The sequence below is a fragment of the Chanodichthys erythropterus genome, chromosome 9, assembly GCF_024489055.1.
Source record: "Chanodichthys erythropterus isolate Z2021 chromosome 9, ASM2448905v1, whole genome shotgun sequence".
In the NCBI taxonomy this organism is placed as follows: domain Eukaryota; kingdom Metazoa; phylum Chordata; class Actinopteri; order Cypriniformes; family Xenocyprididae; genus Chanodichthys; species Chanodichthys erythropterus.
The window spans coordinates 21,056,892-21,084,869 of record NC_090229.1 but is presented as its reverse complement, the minus strand read 5'-3'; the positions used below and the strand labels follow the sequence as shown (position 1 = coordinate 21,084,869).

The window sequence follows — 27,978 nt, the reverse complement described above, 5'->3', positions numbered from 1 at the left end:
CCTTAACATCGCAGACGCAATTCAGCAAGGTTTTTATTGTAAATTCATTGTTGTGATTAAGGAATAATGCGCGCGCAGGATGGGATTTACTAATTCAAACGACAAGGTGACGAGAGTTTTGAAAGAGATGAAATTGGGAGAATTTTTAGAGTTGTCTGACTTTTATTTGAACTAATCTGCTTTTCTTTATAAATGCCGAAGCGGTCGCGCTTAATTCTGTCGTGATACGCGGAAGGTTTGCTCATGTTTTGGGGTTAACTATAGTGTCAGAGTGCCCATGAATGAGGATCAACGCAAGCATCCTCCCTTAGACTGAGAATCGAGAAGAGTTTCTCCGTTAACAGGTGGTTCTTCGCGCCTCTGATGGTCATGTTGACGCCGGAAACTCACTACAGTTGTTCGACTTTTATAACTGACGACAGCTGCGCAGGTTTAGAAAGCCCAGAGAGTTACTAGGTAAAAGCCTCTTCATCGAAATCTATGATCAGCTCGGTGTGTGTTTCGTCGTACCGCGGGCGCAAGTCAGGCAACAAACCTCCTTCCAAATCATGTCTGAGGGAAGAGATGGCCAGAGGGGAAGACTCGGACAAAATCATCATCAACGTTGGCGGCACGCGCCACGAAACCTACAGGAGCACCCTTAGGACCATACCGGGCACGAGACTCGCCTGGCTCGCCGACACGGACAACCAAGGGAACCCGGACGCAGACACGGGACAGACGCCCACCACCACCACCACCACCACCACCAGCGAATTATTTTTTGACCGACACCCGGGCATATTCGCCTATGTGCTGAACTACTACAGGACTGGCAAGCTCCACTGCCCGGCGGATGTGTGCGGCCCTCTGTTTGAAGAGGAGTTGGCATTTTGGGGCATTGATGAGACGGACGTGGAGCCCTGTTGCTGGATGACCTACCGCCAGCACAGGGACGCAGAAGAGGCGCTTGACATGTTCGAACCGCCAGATCCGGAGGATGCGGAGGACGACCAGGACTTGCCCAGACGCTTCGGCATTGAAGACAGCCCTGACCGCTCCAGGGGGTGCTGTGAAGTTTGGCAACCAAAAATATGGGCGCTCTTTGAAGATCCATATTCTTCGCGTGCAGCCCGGGTAAGAGATTAGAATGCACAATACACGAATATGGGGGGGAAATTAGGCCTTTGAAAAGAGAAAAAAAAATCCCCAAAAATGGTCAAGGAGGAGATGCTTAATCCTTTATCATATAAGCCGTTTTATTTCATCGTATGCATATATGATATACAACATACCTATGTAAAGTTCCTTAGAAAACTTTTTGTTTGAAAGCCATAAATGTATTGGTGCTTTAAAGAACCCCAAAACCAGAACAATGGTATGAAAAACATATAATGAAACTTCTGTTTAAATCTTCAAGGAGCTGTAGCTCAATTCAAGAACCTTATACATTCAAAAATGGTTCTTAGAGGGAAACCTATTAAAGAACCTTTATGTCAAGGAAGGGGCCAAATTGCTGTTATGTTACTTCTTGGGTGTCAGAATGTTAAGGAATGTTAAATTTTTGTTGTAATGAGGGGGAAATGATTAAATATGATACTGCTAGTTGTCACATATTTGATAATTAAAAGTAAATGAACATTGAAAAAGTTTTAAAGGACAATGAATTGAATATCAACAGCACCAACTGTTTTTTAACATCTAAGGTGGAACAGTCCAAAATCACTTTTAAAGGGGGGACGCAGGCTTTTCATGTGTTTAAAACAAACTACTATAATAATTAATAATAGATAATAGTTCTATTTAACATATCCAAGAGTTCTAACAACGCTTGTGATTCTATAATGCTTTAAAAAAGGTAGTGCGACACCAAAGTGTAATAAAAAAAAGTGTTTTAATGAGCCATAACCATATCATAATATGTGCATCTAAATTAGAAACCATTGTAATAAGACTGGCAAAAATAGTCTTGCATCATTTAGTATTTACTGTAAGTAATGCACTTCTAACAGGTGATGCATGCCAACAGGTGTTGCATTGTGGCCATTCGAGTTTTCAGGCTTTACTCTCAATCTGTAAGTTAGTTTTGAATAAAATATCATCTTTACTCTGTGGTTACCAGTGGAAACACAGTCAGCACCAACTGTCTATTTAAACGGCACCTGTCTCACACTGTTGCAAACATGCACTCACCCAGATGCCACCTGCTCTAGTGTTTATGTGTCACATGCTGATGTCAGATGTGTGAAATCCTCTGTTGCTGTGATGGATGAGTGTCATTTTGAGAAGTTTCTATGATGCTACAGAGACGGAGTGATTTATTTTGAATTAAATCTAATGGTGCCCACTTATCAAAAGTTGTGCAACATTCAGATTTGTTTATTTGTCTCCTTTATTGCTAGGTTGGTGATTTATTAGGTAAATGCACTGGAATGGCCTTTAACCAGCTCTAGACAAAGGATGCGCTTTGAGGGCTGTGTCGAGGATTGATCTTTAGAATTTGAGGCTTAAAGGGTTAGTTCACCCAAAAATGAAAATTCTGTCATTAATTACTCACCCTCATGTCATTCCACACCCGTAAGACCTTCGTTCATCTTCGGAAAACAAATCAAGATGTTTTTGATGGAATCCGAGAGGTATATGACTCATCCATAGACAGCAACACTTTCAAGGTCCAGAAAGGTGCTAAAGACATTGCTAAAACCGTCGACGTGACTGCAATAGTTCAACCTAAATTAACAAGAATACTTTTTGTGGGTAAAAACAAAACAAAAATAACACTTTATTCAACAATCTCTTCTCTTATCCTTATGCAGATGACGCAGTAAGCACAGTGAAGGCTTCTGTGTTTACGTCCGAATGCCGGCTCAGTATTGGCCAAAGCTGATCACGTGAGCAGCACGACGCATGCTTGTGATGCTGATGCAGGAACCAGCCAATAATGAGTCGGCGTTCTGATGTAGAACCTGGAAGCGGTGGACGTAAACAATGTATGAGAATGACATATTATTATTGTTGAATAAAATTTTTTTGTTTTGTTTTTGCGCACAAAAAGTATTCTCGTAGCTTCATAATATCAATGTTGAACCACTGCAGTCTTGTCGACTGTTTTAATAATGTCTTTAATATCTTTCTGGACCTTGAAAGTGTTGATTAAATTGCTGTGGATGAGACATATATCTCTCGGATTTTATCAAAAATATCTTAATTTGTGTTCCGAAGATGAACAAAGGTCTGAGTAATTAGGGTGAGTAATTAATGACAGAAAAGAGTGTGGTTAGTCTATATGTCAGTTTTAAGTCAATCAAATGATGATGGAATGATGAGTAGGATCGACTTTTGTAACATTATAGTAATTGTGCAATAAAACTATGAAAACTATAAAATAGAAGTATTAATTTCTTACTAACCCCAAACTTGCACTGAGGATTTTGTTATAACACCCATTTTGTAGCTAATTATATCTTTCATATCTGAGTGTTTTGAGGCACATTTCAAGTGTAATTACATGACAAGCAAGAGCACTCTTGGCAGAACATACAATCTCTGCTGTAATGAGCTTTTTAAATCAGTAATGTGAAACCTTTTTATTGGACAAAATATCTGTTACAATATTGAACCCTGGATCTTATGGCTCCTTTATTTTGACTGAGAAATCAATTTCCTCCCTTAGAGGAATTTAGAAGTAATTAATTGTTTAGTTGCTTGGCAGAGAGGTCACTTAAAAAAAAAAACAAAAAACAGTGCTGTCATACAATGTGTCTCTTTTCTTCAGGCTACAAAACAGACATTTCATTAATTGATATGCAGTGTGTTTGTCACAGCTGAGCTGCTTTGGTTGTTAACATCACAGCTGAACCATTGCCTTGAGGTCCATCACTTCATCATTATTAAGCTAGCTGTTTGTTTTTCCCTAATTAATTTAGATGATTTCCAGTATACAGGCCTGACAGACTAGATGGGGATCATGCCTCTCAGAATACCAGTAATAAGGAAGAAAGAGGTAAAACAGAACAGACACACCTTATAAAGAATAAACCTCTCAGAGCAAACAAGACATCATTATATTCCAATAACCCAGAATTGACAAGGAGCAATCGGTTGGGTTTCTTGGACCCTGCTGCTCTTCGGCTCTCTCAGTTATCTCTGCCTTGAGCATTATGGGCTGCAGGGCTCATGTTACCATACTGACGGCTACTCAGGCCAGATAATGCAGTTAGAAAAGAGGAAAATCCATCTATGAGGGCTTTTATTAATCACAAGATCCAAACGGCAGAGGAGAAATGGAAAGAGATAGAAACACTGCAAAAATGAATTTTCCTAACCAGCATTTTTACAGTATCTTGTCTTCCAGTAAAAATGTCAAAACCTTTAAGATAAATTTACTTAATTTTATTTTCTTACCCTATTAAAATAATAATTTGACCCAAATGTAGTCTAATACATTAATAAAGTGCAGGAATAGTCTACCCAAAAATGAAAATTCATCATACTTACCCTCATGTCATTCCCAACAAAAGACTCAATTTTGAACAATGTCGATAACCAAACAGTTTCAGTTCCCATTGACTTCCATTTGACTTTTTTATCCATCCAATGGGTGAATGTGATTTCACCAAGTGCAACATTTTTGTTGATCCAAACTCCAAACAACCAATCAGATTTAAGGGACAACTTTACAGTTTATGTCAAGTTTACAACCAGGATTAGGTGTTTCTACATTAGTGTTATTCACGTATCATTTGTCCCTTTAAGCTGTTCTATAACATGGGAATTTTGTTGGATATGTGTTGATTGTTTTTATTGGTTTTGGTGTTTGTATGTGATGTAAGCTCTACCTCATAATTACAGCATTACGTTCTCACCGTCATGGTAATTAATCACTCACCGGGTAATTGACTGAGGGCAGACACTGTCTGGATGTGTGCCGTGCTAGGCATTCTGCTAACATGATTTTGAATGGTTTTGTGCTATTAAAAAGCCTTTTGCTCTTGGGATTTAAAGGGGCTCTAGTTGAGAAGTTATGGATTGAACCTTCATGAGATATCAGAGATCCCTAATATAAAATATAGCCTGATGTTTAATCAGCCATATAAATGGCTAAGTCTAAATCATGCATGTATTTCTCAGTGGCATGTGGACAGTAGCCTATCTGTTCTTTTGAAAGCCTTATAGGCTTTCTGCTCTCTTGATCTCTGCTCATTAACAGAGATTTTGAACCTTTGCCATTCTTAATTATGACTTAAAGCGGAACTCAGTAAGATTTGCGAAGCTCCCCCTACAGTTTCCTTCAGTGAATCACACTGTCGTAAATACTCCAAGCGCAGCTCTGGACTACAACGACTACAACGCTCACCAGTGCAGTAGTTTTGCAAATACAGTACGAGAAAGAGGAGGTGGGTAATTTGCAAATACAGTACACTCGATGTAGGTGGGTAATTTTCAAAATTTTCTTATAAAGTCATAATATATACATTGTTTTTGAATTACCGTAAAGCATTTTGTCACTCTCGCGTGAATGTGAGGCGAGATCGTTTCGGTTGGTGCAGCTCAAGTTGCAAGTGCTGTATTCTGGCGTAGACGTGCCAGAGGGGGTTAGTGCTCGCCTCAAATACACCACTACAAGTCAATTAACCATCGTAAGGACTTAGAAAACTATTTATGAAGGTAAAAAAAGTTACGTTCTGCTTTAATTCTGAGGTTTTTACTTTTTGTGACTCTTTCTGTACATTACATTGTTGTGCCAGTAGGAAAAGAGAATTTATGAGTGAGTCATTGAATCACTTATTCAATAGATTCGTTCAAACATTCAATTCATTCAGAAACGAAATAATGATTTAATGATTCTTTTTAATGATTCTTTGAAATGATTATTCTTTATGACAACATATCCTCCCAACCAATACGTCCATATAGGTCGTTTGTCACTTCCCTGAAATAGGACCCATAGAAGCGTTTAGTAAAGTTGCGCCTCTATTGACAACAGGACACTTTAATTTTAATGCATTGTACCCTTTTATCTGCATTACATTTCGGGTTTCGTGTGACTCAATTGGTAGAGCATTGCAATATACAACAATATGCAATCATGTGATCATGCGATCGTGGGTTCGATCCGAGGAAACGCATGTGCTCATCAAGTGTATATGCACTATAAATCACTAAGGGTAGGTTTAGGTTTGGGGTAGGTGTAGTCGTTAATAAATTTGTGTATTAGTTAATAAAAAAAATGAGTTTTGCTAAATGGAAATAGGGCAAATGGGGGGTAAGGGGCTGTGTAAAAAAGTCCACACATTGCATTTAAATGAACATGCATTTTGATTGCTAACGTCGGTCATACATCATTTCATGACAAGCGACATAACATGATACTGTCATTATATTTACGCCAGCTAGAGGGTGCTTGACTTTAAAACATAAATAAAGGTCATAATAAGGTGCTTGAAAAAACGACCTATAGGGCCGTTTTTTGGAGGAGGACAGTCTCTTTTATGAGCGAGTCATTGAATGATTCACTCAATCAGTTCATCCAAAACTTGTGATATTCACTATTGCTTAAAGGTCCACTATGTAACTTTTGGCTCCTAGAGTTTAAAAAACAAAACAGAATTTTTTTCCCCTAAGAACATTGTTTTGGTTGTGCTTTGGCTTTGCGTGACTGTGCGGATGAATATAGGCACCTGTGTTTAGATGGAAAGGATCTCAAGCTGACTGTACCTTACCTAAACTCATTAATAGAAACAATACTTCCTTGAAAATAAAGCAATTTATCTTTTCATCACTTTTACAACATTTCAAATCCCTTAGTTCTCGCTATCCTTGAAAAAGCAAACCAGTGTTGATTCTCATTTTATTACAAACTCTCTCTTTTTTGCCAGCAGACTCTTCTGTTCAGCATTTTTTAAAACAAGTGATTCCCCGAAGATTTTGCATCCTCCATCCATGTGAGCCTTTCTCACTCATTGTGACAACTAACATATGCCACTCCCACAGCACACAATCCTATGTAATCTCAAAATCATGTAAACTGTGTGTCCACAGGAAAAAACAAAGTAGCCGGAGTAACTTTTTCTCTGTTTATTAATACGATGAGACATGCATGGGCAATTGAAGTATGTGCGGAGTTTCCTGCGAAAACCATCCCATCAGGTCTATAATCACTAAAAATAGACTAGTGAATCAGGGTAAGACAAATGCATGTTTTGGAAGAAGGGTTTAAGCTGTATTGACTCATTATTTAAATGTTGATCATTTTAAACAAAAAAAAGTTACTTAGTGAACCTTCAATTTTATATCGCTAACAAATTCATCATGAATATGTGAATATTTTATATATATATTGCTAAGCCCTAAGGCAGATACACATTTTTTTAGCACTTAAGGTGAGAAAACAGCAGTTAAATGGGATTTTGTCTACTCTTAAGAATAATCTAAAATGTGCAGCTGCATAAGTATTCATGCCATGTGCTGTCTAAGATCTAAATTTCCAGAGGCATAAACAATTGCCTCTAACAAAATGTGAATCATTGCAATAACTGTATTATTTTCTAAATAGCATAACACACTAGATATGATTGAATTGCTCTAGATTTTGAACACTTTCTCACGTCGCTGAATTTGAGTAAAATGTGTGCAAATGAAGCTCTTGCTTCTCAAATGGACAGTTATTCTGTTGTGATTTGATCGATTTTACATCTGTCTTTCTCTCTCTCTCACAAAAGGAATTGTTTCTTGACCATTGTTGATGTAGTGGGATTATTGTTAGATATTGACTGCCTGCTGCCTGCCAGATTCACAAAGCAGTTTTTGTAGTTGTTGTTGTTGTTGTTGTTTTTCATCGATCTAACAACTATTAAAAATGGAAATGGAAGCTTTTTACAGGCCGTACGGAGCAGTGGCTTACACACGAAAAGGTTTTTGGCAAGGGAATGGATTTAAAGAATGCCCTGTTTATTCTTACTATGTAATCTCAAAATCATGTAAACTGTGTGTTTGAAAAAATAAATTAAGTCATAAGAGAGGCTGTAAATATGAACAGATGCTATGAACATTTAAGTGCATATCCATTGCTGTACGTCTCTTTCTAATAAAATGCACACAGAATTTATACCTGCTCAAGCTGGTCCAGGTATGCAGTGAGCAGTGGTCTCCGGTATGAGCCTTATATGAACACAATGACAGTGTGTAAATAACAGACTTGTGTCTCTAGCAGTTTCATAGTTCTGTGCAACAGAGTATGAACAGGTTGGCTTTGTCTGTTTAGAAGTGTGGTAAACCATTTGGCATTTAGATAAACCAAAATGTACATATCCTTCACAGGCTAGACATGCTCACAGACCTATACTCACAGCTTGTTGCAATGACACTTTCACTGCAGTGGTGTTTTGTAATGGCTGGGCTGATTGTTTTTGAGAAAATCACTTAAAAGAAGTCAACTTGACCCAGAAAATGTATATTAATTATTTATAACAATTGGGAGTAAAGATGAAAAAATCTTATTTTAGTCTCTGTTAACATTTTCAAGTAACTTAAGGTTTGCAGCCCAACACAACAGGATATTAAATGAGAAAAACAATTATCGAATGATTAGTTTGTGAAAAGCAGCCCTATTTTAGATGTGTTTGGAGGTAAAGAGGGCTTGGTGACATCAGTGGAAAGGAGTCATTTTATTAATGGAGCAAGTTATTACATTTTGATAAAAGTTTACTAATGCAGACCTTATTTGTTGTTTGACGCAATGTGCAATGATGAACCATTAAAATACCAGGAACACTACTGTTCAAAAGTTTGGGCTCAGAAAGATGAAAAAAATAATAATTTTATTCAGCAAGGACACATTAAATTGATGAATAGTGACAGTAAAGTGACTTACATGGTTACAAAAAATATATATTTCAAATAAATGTTCTTTTGAACTTGCTTTTCATCAAAGTATCCTGAAAAAATCTATCACAGTTTACACAAAAATATTAAGCAGCACAAAAGTTTTTAACATTGATCAAATTGAGACCTGTTTCCTAATCAGCATATTCCACATCACAGGAATAAATCAAATATTAAAATAGAAAACAATTATTCTAAATTATAATAATATTTCATAGTATTACTGTTTTTACTATATTTTTGATCAAATAAATGCAGCCCTGGCATAAGAAAATTATTTCAGAAACAATAAAAAATCTTACCGACCCCAAACTTTTGAAGAATTTTATTTCATGCGGACTTTTTGAGGATTTGCATTTTAATGTAATATGTAACATTAAAGGTGCCCTAGAACTTTTTTTTAAAAGATGTAATATAAGTCTAAGGTGTCCCCTGAATGTGTCTGTGAAGTTTCAGCTCAAAATACCCCATAGATTTTTTCTAATTAATTTTTTTAACTGCCTATTTTGGGGCATAATTATAAATGAGCCGATTCAGGGTACGCAGCCCCTTTAAATCTGATGCTCCACGCCCCAAGAGCTCGCGCTTGCCTTAAACAACATAAAAAAAGTTCAAACATCTAATATAACCCTCAAAATGGATCTTTACAAAGTCTTCGTCATGCAGCATGTCTAATCACGTAAGTACAGTGTTTATTTGGATGTTTACATTTGATTCTGAATGAGTTTAAGGCTATGCTCCGTGGCTAAAGCTGACATTACACACTGTTGGAGAGATTTATAAAGAATGAAGTTGTGTTTATGAATTAAACAGACTGCAAGTTTTTAAAAATGAAAATAGCGACTGCTCTTTTGTCTCCGTGAATACAGTAAGAAACGATGGTAACTTTAACCACATTTACCAATACATTAGCAACATGCTAACAAAACATTTAGAAAGACAATTTACAAATATCACTAAAAATATAATGTTATCATGAATCATGTCAGTTATTATTGCTCCATCTGCCATTTTTAGCTATTGTTCTTGCTTGCTTACCTAGTTTGATGATTCAGCTGTGCAGGTCCAGACGTGTAATCCCTTTCATAATGTTGGGAACATGGGCTGGCATATGCAAATATTGGGGCGTACACCCCGACTGTTACGTAACAGTCGGTGTTATGTTGAGATTCGCCTGTTCTTCGGAGGTCTTTTAAACAAATTAGATTTATATAAGAAAGAGGAAACAATGGAGTTTGTATGTCTTTTCCATGTACTGAACTCTTGTTATTTAACTATGCCGAGGTAAATAAAATTTTTGAATCTAGCAACTTTAAGTAAAAATATTGTCATATATTAAAAAACTAAAATCTTTGTAGACCATATAGGGAATAAATATATTACTGATACTGATTTTTTTTTTTTTTCTTCACAATTATGCACAGTGACAGACTTTTACACAATGAAGAAATACAAGCACAAGGTCAAGGAGGCCAAGCGCAGAACAGCTGGATTTGTGATTCATTTTGCCCTGGCATGTTACTGCTAGACACCATGTGCAGTAAAAATACTGCCCTGACATTTGTCTTTTAATTTTCTTACTCTCAGAAATGAGCATTCGCACACAAAAGCCAATGCAGAGAAATGTATCAAATGCACAAACACTGTTGTTCATGCAGGGAAAAGACAGTCTCTCTGGAGAAATGCTTGGCACAACAGCTTACGGGCTTCTGGCACTGGACTCAGAGTTATATGACAGACAAAATAATAGTGACTTAATTCATCCCTGGTGTATGTAATTGCTTTCATTCCCTACAGTCTGCAGCTTAGGAGCAATATAAAGCATGGGCATATCTTTCTCGTCAGTCGAAATCATGGTTCACTGAAGCTTTGCTAAGTGTTATAGAGCTTTGCATTTTTAAAGATATTATATATAGTCATATTCATTCTTTTGTTGAGCTCTCAAATCTTGCACTCAACATTGGTTTGTCAATAACGTGATTTATCATGATATAGCAAGTTTGGATATGTGGAAGTGTGAATTAGAGATGAGACCTATAGCAGAGGGGAAGATTATACAGTATTAATAATTTCCACTAATATTTTTCATTTAAAAATATACATTATAATTTTGGTGTTGTTATATCCCTCACAAAAACATTATCATTAAAACATTAAAAATATGGTACATTTATGGCCAAACAACACTATTACATTTACAGTTTTATCCATTTGGCAGATGCTTTTATCCAAAGCAACGTATATTGCATTCAAGACATTGTATTTATAAATGCATTCTTTGAGAATGCATTCTTGAGTGCCGTGCCCTACTGTTTGAGCTACGGGATGTCAATTTAGGGTGTTATATTTTTGTAAAAAGATGTTAATGAACTGATGGATAGGTAACATATTTGTTTTTCCAGTCCTAGGCAAGGTTTCTGTGTGGTTAAGGGACTGGTACTAGCACACCTCCCCTGAGGACTTGAATGCCAGAGAGTTTATATTTATCATTTATTCTATATATTGAGTCTTCCAGCTTTATACTGATATTGTTTTTTTCTTTTTTAACAGTTATGGGAGGCTTGAATTATTTTCCATGGAAACTTAATCATGAAACAATAGGGTTTGCTCTTACAGGTGGACTGGAATGTGACAGCTGCACTATGGGTAAATGTTTTTGTGAGGTGTGACTAAATGCAAAATGAGCTGGAGGCTGCTGTAGTGAACAGCTGGTACGGGAGATGAACTAAGTGGACACTCACAGACACAAGCAACACGTTCCCTCTGTCTTTATTGCTCTCTCACACATATACCGTTCAATATTTTGGGGTCAGTATAGGTTTTTCTTTTATTAAGCAAGGAGGCATTAAATTGATCAAAAGTGGTCAAAGTGATCAAATAAAGTCTATCTATTTATTAGTACTCTTTATAAATCATACAGTCCCTAAAAATGATCACGGTTTCTACAAATATATTAAGCAGCACAACTGTTTTCAACATCAATTATAATAGGAGATGTTTCTTGAGCACCAAATCAGCATATTAGAATGATTTATGAAGGATCATGTGACACTGAAGACTGGAGTAATGATGCTGAAAATTCAGCTTTGCATCACACGAATAAATTCCATTTTAAGATTTATTAAAACAGATTTTTTTTACTGTAATAATTCATAATATTACTTTTTATTGTATTTTTTATCAAATAATTGCAGCTTTTGTGAGCATAAGAGACATTTTTTCGAAACATTAAAGATTAAGATTTTTCGAATATTACCTTTCATGCAATGTGTAACGTAGTTGTCTGTGAATGTAAACGATCTGCAATGTTGTGAAGCCGAAAGTGCACAATAAATAAAGTTATTGTCTCTCAAAAGAAAGAATCGACTCTGAACCACTTAAAGGTGCTAAAGGGGATGTTTTGTTTTATACATTTTTGCAATATTACTTGAAACTGTCTTTACTAACTGATAAAAGACTATTTATTAGGTGCACTGAAAGGAATAATATTAATATACATCATCTGTGCACGAGGTAGGGCCTTAAAAACATCAGCCAATGGTTAACGCGATCATCGCGTAAACGATTGGCCCTCTGGCTTGTCAATCACTGCCATGATGTTCCTTGTGAGAGACGAGCGCGGCTGCGCGCTCCAGTAACTTTCCACACTCCACAGGCGCCGCATGCAATGTTTTTTCAGGAGACAGGAGTGACAACTGCAGATTATGAGTTACCTGCGGTGAGTCCGACATAATGAATCCACTAACACGACACAGCGAATGCCGGTGGTAAACACTCGTGTTCCAATACTCGTGCACAAACTTTGGAGGCGTTCCTTTGAAATGAACTGTGAAGGAGGGGGGTTGTTCTTACGCATGCGCTCATTTAAAAAACTCAGTAACAGTCTTTGGATTCTCAGTCGACGAAAAGATCCTCTTTATTACCTTTAAACGAAGCTTTAGGAATTTGAATCCCACTTCCATGACGGCTACACGAAACTGGGTAACACATTTGCCTGATGTCCGCCTATGGTGTTCATTGTCTGCCCGCAAACAACATCTACTTTGACCCGCCCTCAAACGCTGTACACTGTAAAAAATTACTGTGATTTTAACATTAAAAGACTGTAAAAATGCTGCGGTGAAAAACTGTTAATTGGTTTACAGAAAGTTTCCGTACTATATACAGTGAATAACTGTAATAGATCTAACGGTACATTTAATGTAATTTTACGGTAAAATACTGTTAAATTCACAGTTTTTGAAAGTGAAAAATAACAATTCATTGTAAAATTTACAGTGAAAAACCGTAAATTGACATTCCCACAATTCCCTGCTTGACACTTCACATTTGATATATTTTTGTTGAAATAACTCTGTTTCTTCTTAGTTTTTCTCAATTTTTCTAATCAGTTATGTACATTAGGGTTGTATGTTACATCTAATGTTGTTAAATTATTTTTTTTTGCATTTTTTAAATTTCATGCATGTTACCATGATGGTGTTTAGTGTGTGTGTGAATGACACTGTGTGCTCCTTCTATATATTAGTATTGTTCTCCTCAGCTTGTGGAAAAACTGCTTGTGATGAACTTTGATTCATCATGTGACCACTGTGTTTGGTGACTGTCAGTGTATTATAAAGATACAAAACAGATATTAGTATTTCATTAGGTTGGTAAATTAACATTATATCAATTAATGAAATATGTTATTTTACCGTAAATTTTACTGGGATTTTTTTTACAGTGTACTGAAATCCAATGTTAAATATACATATTTAAAATGTAAAATTCACATGTAACTCCGTAAGTATGTTTATGGTTTGATGTCATTTTTACAGTATTGTTCTGGTAACCACAGCTGCCGGTATTTTTCCGTAGAAACAACAGGATTTTTTTTACAGTGTAGCTGGTTCATGTTGTATACAGTTTTAAACAAAGTTTTTATGCAGTGATACAACAGCAGAATAACATTTTGCTTCTCAAATCTCCGTGAGGTCGAAATGGGATTTAAAAACGCTTATTCATTAAAGATGGGACCATACAGACTTCAACTTGCTCAGAATCACAGCGTTTAAGTACGATTAATTAATGATGTATATATTTTCTACTGGCTGTTCAAAACACGTAGTTTTGTGTTTTATATTGTGTATGTCTGCGGCTAACTCACATTATACTGAAATACTTCTGCAAATCAGCTGTGGCCCACTATTACCTAAAGTGTGTCCATTAATGAAGACTGTTTGTCGTTCTTACAACTCAGAGTAATGATAAAGGATGGAGCAAGATTTGTTTTACAAACTTTTGTTGATGGACATACTCTTGTTAATGCTGATGTAGATGAATTACAGTTGTGACATCTCATAATATACAGTACGTCAGACTGAGTAGTTTATCAGTTCTTGCGTTGGAGGCTCGGGTTGAAGAAATAGTTCTTCATCATCGGTCTATCAAACAGCGAACTATCACCTATTCAACATTTTTCATGGTGTAGATTTCAGTAGCAGTTATAGTAAAAAGATAAAGTGTTAATGCTGCCAGATTTATTTCAATGAATCACTCGACAAAAATAGTGATTTCTACACCTAAATGAACTGAGTAGATCTCACATAACAATCATTGTTTATTTTTACGATGAATACTAAGCCATCTGGCCTCTATGTTAATACACTTTTAGCACAGTGTAGCAACCAATACAGAACCTGTCTGTTACTGCTCAAATACAAGATCTTAGCTCATATTTCCATATTCTCATATGTATTTATACATAATTCATATGGCGAAAATGCTGTCAGCATACAAAACAGTTGCAATGGATACGTGAGATAAGCTTTTGTTTAATGAATTATTATTCTTAATGAACTGTTGCAACAGGATGTCTTTATAATGTGTGTTCTGTCATTTGATATAGTGCTGGATAAACGTGCATAATGACCCATCTGTCCAGCAATTTACAACTCCACTTAAACTGTTTGTGTTCAGCACTCTGAAAGGTTTTGTTAATGTTGTAACAATAGCACTCTGTGGGGTGCGAGAGCAGCTCGACTCAATTATTTCCCCATTTCCTCATTAGAACACAAATATATTTAGCTAAGAATCCCTTCCTACGGAACAACGTCTCGTACATTACTGAAAATATGGTGTCTGCTTTTATGTGAATGGGCATGAAGAGCTAGTATGAGTTAAGGTGCTAGTGTAAGTCAGAGAATTCTGCAGATCCTTTGTGCTAGAAATTTCCTTAAAGTGACTTTAGAAACATGCCAACATTTTTACTTTACTTAAGTAAATTATTTCCTAAAGTAAATGTAGAACATCTCTTCTCTATTACAATTAAAATATTGTTTAAAAGAATCCATTTTTATGGTTAACATCAATTAATCCTAAATGATGATGTTAAAAGCCTTTGGTTCAGATTTATTATTGCTAGAAAGATCTCCTGAAGAAGTGCCTTTTAACACAGACGCCCTGGCTTGCTCTGCCCACATATGTGTTCTCATTTAATTACCGCATTTGCATTTTAGCTGCTGAAAAAGAAAAAGATTCATGTGGCCCTGAACAGGATTGAAATTGTTGCAGGTTTGAATATGAGAGCTCTTCCATTTTTGTGACCACTTTGCTATTGATTAAAGCTGATTAAAGGTACTCAATACAGCAATTTAATCAGGAGAAGAAATGAAAGGGCTGCTGGAACAGTCCACAGTTCCAATCGCTATGTTTAAAGGTCATACTTCATCTTTGGTTCTCTATATATTTGCACAAGTGCATTGTGTAAGCAGCAGGCTTCTTGGAAAAATGTGTGTCTACTGTACCTACATTTTTGATAAAAATGTCCATTTGTGGCAATAACACAGCAACTATCTTTTCACACAAATTATGATTATAGACGCATATTATTGTTTTTAAGACTTATTTTCACACGGTTCCTAGCACAATACTATGTTAAAGGTGCCATTGAATGAAAAATGTTATTTACCTTGGCATAGTTAAATAACATGGAAACATGGAAATGACATACAGTGAGTCTCAAACTCCATTGTTTCCTCCTTCTTATATAAATCTCATTTGTTTAAAAGACCTCCAAAAAACAGGCGAATCTCAACATAACACTGACTGTTACGTAACAGTCGGGATCATTAATATGTACACCCCCAATATTTGCATATGCCAGCCCATGTTCAAGGCATTACACAAGGGCAAAACGTCTGGATGTGCATAGCAGAATAATCAGACTAGGTAAGCGAGCAAGGACAATAGCAAAAAATGGCAGATGGAACAATAATAACTGACATGATCCATGATTACATGATATCTTTAGTGATATTTGTAAATTGTCTTTCCAAAATGTTTTATTAACAAGTTGCTAATGTACTGTTGAATGTGGTTAAAATTACCATCGTTTCTTACTGTATTCACGGAGACAAGAGCCGTCACTATTTTCATTTTTAAACACTTGCAGTCTGTATAATGCATAAACACAACTTCATTCTTTATAAATCTCTCCAACAGTGTGTAATGTTAGCTTTAGCCACGGAGCATAGCCTCAAATTCATTCAGAATCAAATGTAAACATCCAAATAAATACTATACTCACAGGAATCGATGCATGCATGCAGCATGAATGACGAACACTTTGTAAAGATCCATTTTGAGGGTTATATTAGCTGTGTGAACTTTGTTTATGCTTGTTGTTTATGCAGTCGAGAGCTCGGAGGCGGGGAGCACGAGATTTAAAGGGGCCGCGCACTGAATCGGTGCATATATAATTATGGCTCAAAATAGGCAGTTAAAAAAATTTATAAAAAAAAATCTATGGGGTATTTTGAGCTGAAACTTCACAGACACATTCAGGGGACACCTTAGACGTATATTACATCTTGTTAAAACTGGTTCTAGCGCACCTTTAAGACCTCAAAACTCTTTTACGATAGTGCATGATTTATACATTTTGATGTTTGCATCACATAACCAGCTCCATAAGACTTTTCTAACATAGTAAACTTGCTCAGTAGCACAGTGATGCAGTAATACTGAGCGTCCAGGTATGACTCCTGTGAATGATAAAAGAGCACAAAGATTTGTAGAAGCAAGTTAAAATGGAATTGTTGCTTCAGCCAATGCATTTTTAAGCTCACTTTTGCTGTTGTTAACACTATCAGTTAGGTTTAGGGTAGGGATTAGTGAAGGTGCTACATTATTTTCTAATGCGATAGAATATAAACCTTTTAAGGCCAATTCACACCACACAGACAAATGCCAACAAACAAATTGGATTTTAGAATTTTATGAAAAATAACTGTCATGTTCACGCTGCCCCAACAGACACCAACAAACACTGATTGAACATGTTCAGTCGGATGAAAACAAACTTCAATCAATGCCAACAGGGGAAACACACTGTTTAGAAAAAAAACAACAAACGTGTTTGTCTGTGCGGTGTGAACTGGCCTTTAGTATCACTCAACAGCTATTTCATTTCCACACTGTAGCAATAAGTACAACAATGTAACAAAACTTTGCCAGATTCACATTCATCTGTTTTTATAAAACTGAACATGACACTTGCTGGACATTTCACTCTGAATGTGTCACGAAATGTGCAAGAAGCAGTGAAATATAATTTTACAACAGCCAAGTTTTTCCAATGAGCCTTGGTTGGTGTAAGTATTGTTGTGTTTGCATAATTCAGGGGAAAAGTGTATGCACAGATATGCGATAGTATATAAGTGTAAAGGAAGTTTGCTCATTTTGATCCGTACAACAACAGGAAGTGCTCTGCATCGGATCTGAGGTGGGTCCATCCTAGTCACGCGACCATTTCTCTCCTTTGCACAAACACATCTGCCCGTTTTAAATGTACAGGGTCAATACGTTCACCTCCTCAAAAGAAAATTGATGGTTCACCTTCTCAAAAACAAATACAGAGAAGCTTGCTTTATGTGAAGTCAAAGCCAGAGGTCTTCAACAGTTGGAGCTACAGGGTGTCCGGCAATTGTTGTGTTATCTGAAACTCTTTTTTGTGTAAAAAAAGGACAATAGCAGTAAAGAAAAAGGAAAATAATTTCTTCAAACAAAGCTTAAAGGGTTAGTTCAGCCAGAAATGTAAATGCTGTCATTAATTACTCACTTTCATGTCATTCCAAACAAATAAGACCTTCGTTAATCTTCGAAACACAAATGAAGATATTTTTAATATTTTTGATCTCCCATAGACAGCAACGCAATTACCACTTTCAAGGCCCAGAAAGGTAGTAAAGACATCATTAAAATTGTCCATGTGACTACAGTTGTTCAAACTTTCATTTTATGAAGTGACGAGAATGTTTTTGACGACTTTATTCGCTCTTTTGTGTCAGTCTCTGATGCTGTTCTCATTTCCATAATTGATCCAGTAACATGTTGTACTTGGTGAAATCATGTTCACCAAATGTTAGCCTAAAAAAGCATATAACTAACAATATGCTTGTCTATTCATCAAGGGGTCCTTGACCTGAAAAAGACTGAAGACTCCTGCTCTTAAAGCTCTGTCATGGTTTATTAAGCCCGCCAAATCTTAAGTTAGCAGCCCATGCTGTAATAGATCGATGAATTGTTAAAATGGTTAAAAGTGTCTTCATTTATTTATTGCTCCTGTGAGGATGTGTGTAAACATAAATAAAATTGATTACATTGCTCTCGTGCCACCCATGGGCTTGTATCTCCCTGAGCGTGACAAGTCTCCAACAGCGCGGTGCTAGTGTGACATGGTTGTCATGGTTACCTAACCCCAAACACGCCCCCCCAAAGATTGCTTTGCTGTTCCATCCTTTCTCCACATCTTCACATATATTCTTTCTATTTCAGTTTGTTAAAAAAAAGGAAAATTGCCACTTAGTCCACATAGATTCTTTTAGCTGCTGTTAATTTCATTTCAATTCATCTGATGATTTTCATTGAACTCTGCGTGGCATCATTGTTGGAGATAATTTGGAGCTTAATTTGGGCTAATTTAATTGTTTCTTGCTAATGAAGGAAAAAGAAATGAATGGTTGTCAAATTTTCCATACACTAATATGGCTCAACAAATAAGGATTGGTTGTGGCCTGGGGACGGAGTGAGAGAGTTTTGGGGAAGTACTGCAAAAAGTGATTTCAATCCTTGTAATAGTATGAAGCTTGGTAATGTATTTGGCAACTCATTTAAATATGTGACAAAACTCTAAAGTTTACTAAATAAAACAAGTTCTTTTCACTCAATTATGACTGAAGGTTGCACTTAATGGAAAGAAGTTATGTGAACTAATAAACAGTAATCAGCGTGCTTTGTGTAAGGAGAGAAAATGTTGAAATTAACTTATGAAATCTGTTTGTGCACAAGTTTAATATAGTGGGAGATCTATTAGACATTAATATTCTATTACCTTTGGCACATGCATGTTTGCTAATGCTAGCTATTTGTAAAAAAAAATATATATATATATATATATATATTTAAATATATTATCTATTATCTAATCTATATATATATATATATATATATATATATATATATATATATATAGAGAGAGAGAGAGAGAGAGAGATTTGAATATATATATATATATATATATATATATATATATATATATATATATATATATATATATATATATATATATAAATCGATCTTTCAGTTGGTTTTCACAGAATTAAATTAGTTAACTTTACAGCAGTGGGTTAAAGCAAACTGTAAACTATAAATAAAATGTTGACTTTTCAGTAATGAAAACATAACGATCAATGGAAAATATAAACATATTCTGACATATACTGTTAAAAATTAAATTGATTTAAATGACCATCATAAGGAAATGAAATGGGCAAAATACATTACATTTGAAGAAACAGAAACATTCACTTTTGATGTGTAAGTAGACATAAATTAAATTGTATGTACATAATTGATAAAAAGGGCCCTGGGTTTATTGTATGGTTTGTGAAGCATATCATCATCTTATCAGACTGTCAACATAAAATGTGAAAAAGCTTCATTAAAATATTATGGTCCAATCAAAGGTATTTAAAAACTGTATTTATTGTGATGTGTTTTATTTCTAGTCTGATCTGCTTACCTCTACATTTGTCTGTTTCAGATAATTGCCTTTGTCTCCCTCTTTTTCATCCTGGTGTCCATCACCAACTTCTGCCTGGAGACCCATGAGCACTTTAATGAGCTTCATAATCGCACTGAAACATTTTTAGTGGGAAACACCACCATCACCAACTACACCCTGGAGATGGAGACCAAACCAGTGCTCACGCTGGTGGAGGGAATCTGCGTGTTGTGGTTTACCTTTGAGTTCCTGGTCCGCATCATATGTTGCCCGAACAAGCTTCTCTTCGTCAAGAACATGCTGAATATCATTGACTTTGTAGCCATCCTGCCCTTCTATCTAGAGATGAGTTTGAGTGGCCTCACATCTAAAGCTGCCAAGGATGTCCTGGGCTTTCTGCGTGTAGTCCGTTTTGTGCGCATCCTACGGATCTTTAAGCTCACGCGACATTTTGTGGGTCTCAGGGTTCTTGGCCACACCTTGCGGGCGAGCGTCAATGAGTTTTGCCTGCTTATCATCTTTCTTGCGCTCGGGGTGCTCATCTTCGCCACCATGATCTACTACGCCGAACGTTTCGGCGCAAATCCCAGAGATCCTAGTGACTGCAGCCACACTCACTTCAAGAACATTCCCATTAGCTTCTGGTGGGCGGTGGTCACCATGACGACAGTAGGTTATGGGGACATGTACCCTAAGACGTGGCTGGGCATGATGGTCGGCGCGTTATGCGCAGTAGCGGGCGTGCTTACCATCGCCATGCCGGTGCCTGTTATCGTTAACAATTTTGGGATGTACTACTCCCTAGCTATGGCCAAGCAGAAGCTGCCCAAGAAGAAGAAGAAGCACAACCCAAACCCAGACATGGTGGTGGACTCAGCCTCATTTGGGAAGTCTGAAAGCAACTCGCCAAGGAACAGCACACAGAGCGACACCTGCCCCCTCGCCGCTGAGGAGAACATCGGAAGAAACCGCTCAGGTAGAAAATCAGGATTTTCTTGACAGTTGTGTTGTCTGAGAGACAATAAATGGATGAATGAAACAATTTACTATTAACAACGATTAACATGGATCAAAAAAATTATTAAGACATCCTTAAAACGAAATATATTTAAATAAATACCATTTATATTAAGACTTAGAAAATAATACACCGATCAGGCAAAACACAATGACTACCTTCCTAATATTGTGTTGGTCCCCCTTTGCTGCCAAAACAGCCCTGACCCATTGAGGCATGGACTCCACTAGACCCCTGAAGGTGTGTTGTGGTATCTGGCACCAAGATGTTAGCAGCAGATCCTTTAAGTCCTGTACGTTGCATGGTGGGGCCTCCATGGATCGGACTTGTTTGTTCAACACATCCCACAGACGCTCGATTGGATTGAGATCTGGAGAATTTGGAGTCAACACCTCAAACTCGTTGTTGTGCTCCTCAAATCATTCCTGAACCATTTTTGCTTTGTGGCAGAGCACATTATCCTGCTGAAAGAGGCCACAGCCACCAGGGAACACTGTTTCCATGAAAGGGTGTACATGGTCTGCAACAATGCTTAGGTGGTACGTGTCAAAGTAACATCCACATGGATGGCAGGACCCAAGGTTTCCCAGCAAAACATCTCCCAAAGCATCACACTGCTTCTGCCGGCTTGCCTTCTTCCCATAGTGCATCCTGGTGCCATGTGTTCCCCAGGTAAGCGACGGACACACACCCGGCCATCCACGTGATGTAAAAGAAAACTAGATTCATCAGACAAGGCCAGGTCCAGTTCTGATGCTCACTTGCCCACTATTGGTGCTTTCGGCATCTGTTGAATCGGGTCACACGGGCCAGCCTTCGCTTCCCACGTGCATCATTGAGCCTTGGATGCCCACATGACCCTATCGCCGGTTCACCACTGTTCATTCCTTGGACCACTTTTGATAGATACTGACCACTGCAGACCGGGAACACAACGCTGCAGTTTTGGAGATGCTGTGACTCAGTCATCTAGCCATCACAATTTGGCCCTTGTCAAACTCGCTCAAATCCTTACGCTTGCCCATTTTTCCTGCTTCTGACACATCAACTTTGAGGACAAAATGTTCACTTGCCGCCTAATATATCCCACTCACTAACAGGTGCCGTGATGAAGAGATAATCAGTGTTACCTGACAGTGCTCATAATGTTATGCCTGATCGGTGAAATTAACATTATATTCACCACAAATATTGAAATCTGTTCTTTCCTGATGACCAGCATTGTCAGGAAAACTGATATGCATGTTTTTGTCTTTTTTGTCCTGTTGTCAGATTCAAAGCAGAACGGTGATGCCAATGTTACTCTTTCAGAAGAGGAGGGCTGCAGTCTGACCCAACCGCTCTCTCCGAGCGACAGGTGGACCGTCCGATGTTCACGCAACAGAGACAAGACCATGAAAGAGGCAACTTGCTTCCTGCTGAATTCTGGAGACTTTTCTCGTGGAGCTGACCCCACCATCCACACAGGTAAAGGGGAACTGGTGGCTATGGAGTTATTTGACCGCAAATTGCCATAACTTACTAATCAGAATAAATGATTCTAGAGCGCCATATAATAAGTGCAGATATTCTGTAAACTGACATTTCAAACCTAAGAAAAATAGGATGATAACCTCACACAAAACAAGGAGAGCATCATGATAGACAAACCATTCGACAAATCCGACATCCTTCATTACTGGCTGCTGTCAAGTCAGACTTCGTCTCAGCCTGACTGACTTGCGCCTCAGCTCCCAAATTCCCCAAAGCTCTGACAGGTTGCCGGCAGTCTATTTCTGGAGATAATCGCTTGATCGCGAGCTGCTTGAGCAAACATTCCACCTTTTACATCCTAGAAGCCCCCGTCTCTAAATGAAGATGCAGGAGGGCTCTTTTATCGATGCTGCTGATGTAAAACAGGAGCTTATTAGCACCTGTTGCTGAAGCGAAACAACTGATAGGTGGGAAAAATCATCTGAAATCCATAACTGAACATTACACCGGAAAAACGCAACTAAGAATTGCTACAGTTTGTCGTGTAGTTGTTTTTCTAATGCCCCCATTATAGTGTTTTGAGCCTGATCATACATTTGGGTTCACTAATGGGTAAATTAATGAATATTTCCATAAATTAATAAATGCATAATTAAATAAAGTCATGTGATCTCATCCATGACTAGCTGATGCAGCATGAACATGAATTTTAATTTCAAGAGGCAATAAAAGGAAATATTATGAATATTAATCATACCAGTTAGCACACATGTTTGTTTTGATCTCCTTTCCCCTCTATTCTCGGAAGATTCAAACAAAGGTCGTCTAAGCCCTTCAGACATTCTGTGGTGGTTGATTTCTTGTTTGTGTGAAAAGCATGCAATTTTCCTCGCTGATGTGGAGACAGATGCACTCTGGGAATCAATGAGGGGCAGAGCGACAGCAGCTGTGGTCCTGTCAGAAAATGAACAGTGATTACAGGCAATAATTCCCTCACCAGACATAGCAAAGATGCTCCATCCTTGGAAATGTCATCGCTGATGTTAAAAATAAATATGTACAAATGATCCGTAGGCCAGAGACACGTTTCTTCTGTGCGTTTATTTGTTGTGTGAAACATATGAAAACTGAAAACAAGTCTTCTCCTATTTTGCTAAATACATTTGACTTGTTTTAAGCATATTTCTATATTTTTTCTGAAACACACACACACACAAAAGCATGTTTATTTGCAGTAAAGACAGAGTCTCACTGGCTACTGTCTTCCCTCATACAGCATTTTTTTTTCTTCACGCCGACTTATTTCTTGATTTGTGTGTAATTATGTGGCAAGCCAGTCATCCAGTAAAAGGCATCATCTACAGCAGTCCTGATGCGAGTTCTGGATCTGCTTCTGGTCCCGAAAGGCAGCTCAACTTAATTGCTGCTAATAGGTTTCCATTAGCAACATGGACAAACCCCAAGGCTTCCCCAGAGTCTCTGAGTTCACTGCAGGGCTTCTGAAGCCCAGAAGTCTTTTTGTTTTAATAGGCAGGAATCTTTCTCTATTTGAACAATATTACATAAATACATTTGCAGTGTTGTTGTGTAAAGTTTTTGTTGATTCAATGATCTAAATCACACCACTACTATACATCAGTCAGTCTCAGATATTAACTTTATTAAGAGGAAATATTTTCCCACTGTTATTGAATTTCTGGAGTATTTTTGTTGCCATATAATACACACATGTATGTCCATATATGTCAAATACAGATCTACTAATTGAAATAAATTCTGAAACTCAGAATAATTAATATCAGTATCTGTAAATAATATAACGCAACACAATTAATGCTCTTCTGTCACACTGTATTTTTGTACTGAAGTGTCTTGACATTTCAAAATTTGAAAGGTTTAAAAGGTATAAAATATAACAGTATAGTATAATAAAGGTATAATATATAACAGTAGAATTATCTCAATATTCTTATATGAGGTAAGGAAAATTCTGTCATGAAACTGTTTGGTATGGTAATGGGTATGACTGTTGATATGTTGGTCTTGGCGGAATAGATCTGCTACGCTGCTGTTGATTATTGCTGCTGCTGCTGTAGAGCAAGTACGGGATTTGCTACTGCCAATACATACACGACACGCTGCTGTGAGCAAGCAAGACATGCTGCTGCTGTACAATATAGTGTACATGAATTGCCCGTAGCAGATCTATACAGGTGGAGCTGGGGAAGGTGGAGGGTTTCTTAAAGTGCGCTGCACTGCTAAGGCAAATGCTACTCATGTATTTGAAGGTTGAGCTTACTGGCTACTGATACAGCAGGAACCAATCATCTGTGTCCTATAGATAATGTGTGATTACGAGAAGTTTGAGTTAAAGGTGCTAAAGAGGATGTTTTGTTCTATACATTTTTGCAATATTACTTGAAACTGTCTTTATTAACTGATTAAAGACTATTTATTAGGTGCACTGAAAGTAATAATATTAATATACATCATCTGTGCACGAGGTAGGGCCTTAAAAACAACAGCCAATCGTTTACGCGATTGGCCCTCCGGCTTTTCACGGCCATGACGTTCCTTGTGAGAGACGTGCGCGGATTGGCCCTCTGGCTTGTCAATCACTGCCGTGACGTTCCTTGTGAGAGACGAGCGCGGCTGCGCGCTCCAGTAACTTTCCACACTCCACAGGCGCCGCATGCAATGTTTTTGTCAGGAGACAGGAGTAACAAGTGCAGATTATGAGTTACTTGCGGTGAGTCCGACATAATGAATCCAAAAAACACGACATAGCGAATGCCGGTGGTAAACACTCGTGTTCCAATACTTGTGCATGAGTTTTGGGAGGCGTTCCTTTGAAATGAGCTGTGAAGGAGGGGGGTTGTTCTTACGCATGTGCTCATTTAAAAAACTCAGTAACAGTCTTTGGTTTCTCAGTCGACGAAAAAATCCTCTATTACCTTTAAAGGACCTATTATCCTGTGCCATCTAGAATTTCATGACGCAACTTTGTATTTACATATTCAGACTTGTTTTCAGATAATAAACTCAGTATTCGCCGTTTTGTTGCAAAATCTATTTATTTTTAAAATTTGAAGTCGTAAAAAGGACTTAAATTCCAATCTTTTAATTCATTAAGGGCACGCACACACTGTAAACTTTCAGGAGTGACGACCAGGCAAATGCAAAAACAGGAGTGAATACCCTAAATTATTACTTTTCTGTGTGTGCACGGAACACAACTCGCTTCCAAAACTGTGATGATTGACATGATTGACTTGCATGTTTACCACCAAAAGTATTATTACAGCGACAAAAGTCTTATGTTCTGCAATTTTAACTAAACCTCCATCTACAGAGGCATTGTGTTTTTATATGTTTGTAAGGCTGCTTTGCAGCAGTGTTGCCATGTCAGTGGGTTGAAGTGACCCCAACCGACATGATATTTAACCCCTGGAAAGCAAATTTTACCAGGGGCCCCCCCTGAAATGCAATTGGGTTAGTTTTGGCCTAGTTTTGAGTAGCAATTGGGCAGGTTTTTTTGTGAAAACCTGGCAACACTGCAGAACACTCTGAAAAGCAGGGTTGCCAGGTTTCCACATATTATAACCGTCTTTTGGGCTTGTTTGGGCTTGGCTCATGAAGTGATCAAGTTTATTTTGTTAGTTTGATTTTCAATACAAAACGTGCATTTATTTTATGTTTATTATTGGCTTGTTCTTGTTCACCTTTTTTTCTTGCAAGATCTGTCAACAAGAGTAAGTCGACGCTTATACCTCCTTCTCTGTGATTTCTTGCACCACTCATATAGAAGAGAAACAGATCTCTGATGTGTGTTTAAATAAACTAGTTCTGTTCGGTTCTGTATACACTGCATAGAATTTTTGTAAATGCGGTTGTCACTCCTGTAACTTGCTGAACTGTGTGTGAATAGAACAGGATTAAGCACTAAAAGGTAAATTGACAACCGAATTTACCTGCAGTGTGTACATGTGCTGATTCCCTTTCATCTCACTTATGTTAACATTTTTGCTGGTTAAATATAAGTATGGTAAGTTTGGTTCAACTGATTTCTCTCTCTGTGTCTTTGTTTCAGAGAGCTGTAAAGACACTCTCACATCCCCAGCTAACTACACTCAAGCAGAAGTCACCACCCTGACCTGAGGGGGTTTGTCCTGATAGGACTCTTCTGAGATATTCACCAATCATTCATCCTCTCATCAGTCATGCATCATCTGTCTCAGTGAAGGGTGCGATACCCCTGTAGACTGGTAAAATGTGAATGATTTCTGGTCAAATCATCATGTACGTCTGTCTCTTTAAAATATTACTGGTGATCAATTTTTCTTAAGACTCCATTAAATCAAAATAGGATAATTTTAAATGCTAGTTTAGTGCTGAAAGTTTACAAAATAACTTTTTTAAAGGACAAACCCTTCAGCCCTTCTTTTATGTCAGTACAGGAAAGAAAACTCTGTGGTGTCTTTAAAGTCCCCTGTGAACCAGAAGTTGCAACCGACTTTACTTCAGTGTTGTGACGTATTTCCAAGTGAAACGGAATATTAAATAGAGGGCGGAGTTTAATTTTAGCGCACCTCCTCTCCCTCCCTTGCTCATAGCAGACTAACGGCTGGAGGGGAGTGGTTAAGGATATTCAACCCAAGCCGTCAAACTGACGTGATCAAAGAAGGAACGCCATTCCAGAGCGGAAGCTAATTTTCAGATCTTGATTAAAGATTATCACGTCAAACAAATTTTTTTTCTGTGTATTAACTTGCACGGATTAATTGTTCACCACGTGACTGGTAATGTACGGAAGAGGATTAGGGCCAAGCAGTAATAAAAAAATAAAACCATCTCGAGATATAAGTTGTTAAATTTCGATAAAAAAACTCATTAAATTTTGAGAAAAAAGTCGAAATAAAATGTTGAGAATAAACTTGTTAAATTACGAGAAAAAACTTGTTACATTTCGAGAAAAAAGTCGAGATAAAATGTTGAGAATAAAATCATTAAATTTTGAGAAAAAAAGTCGAGATAAAATGTTGAGAATAAACTCATTAAATTACGAGAAACAAATTGTTAGATTATGAGAACAAATTCGTAATTTAACGAGTTCATTCTCAACATTTTATTTCAACTTTTTTCTCGAAATTTAACAACTTTAATCTCGAGATGGTTTTATTTTTATTATTGCTTGGCCCTAATCCTCTTCCATAGTAATGTGTGCTAACAAAGTAAATAGGGTCAATTTCATGATGACTTTAAGATTTGTATTGATTTTTCTCTCACTGAGTCCATAAAATTTGTTATATACAATATTATGTATCTAAAAGTGCAAAATCAGGCTCAAACTTATAAGATCATTAGAAATGTCCTGTGTTCCTGTTCTTGATACACTACCGTTCAAAAGTTTGGGTCTGTAAGATTTTTAAAATGTTTTTGAAGTGTCTTATGCTCACCAAGGCTGCATTTATTTGATCAAAAATACAATGAAATCAGTAATATTGTGAAATATTATTACAATTTAACTAAAAAGTTGAATTTTTAGCACCAATACTCCAGTCTTCAGTGTCACATGATC

General features: G+C 37.2%; 1 protein-coding gene across 1 annotated transcript; it reads left to right on the top strand.

The window, feature by feature from the left end:
• Positions 1-75: 75 nt before the first annotated feature.
• Positions 76-27,246, top strand: kcnc4 (potassium voltage-gated channel, Shaw-related subfamily, member 4). Its single transcript, XM_067393793.1, has 4 exons — positions 76-1,116; positions 19,949-20,885; positions 22,200-22,394; positions 26,491-27,246. Exons 1-4 carry the CDS (start codon positions 481-483, stop codon positions 26,556-26,558), a joined length of 1,836 nt encoding a protein of 611 aa, XP_067249894.1. The 5' UTR covers positions 76-480; the 3' UTR covers positions 26,559-27,246.
• The last annotated feature ends 732 nt before the right edge of the window (positions 27,247-27,978 follow it).

Bases quoted from the DNA above. Each gene is read 5' to 3' on its own strand.
- kcnc4 (XM_067393793.1), top strand. From the start codon at position 481: ATGATCAGCTCGGTGTGTGTTTCGTCGTACCGCGGGCGCAAGTCAGGC. The intron at 1,117-19,948 runs GTAAGAGATTAG...TGTCTGTTTCAG, and splicing joins ATTCTTCGCGTGCAGCCCGG to ATAATTGCCTTTGTCTCCCT. The intron at 22,395-26,490 runs GTAAAGGGGAAC...TCTTTGTTTCAG, and splicing joins TGACCCCACCATCCACACAG to AGAGCTGTAAAGACACTCTC.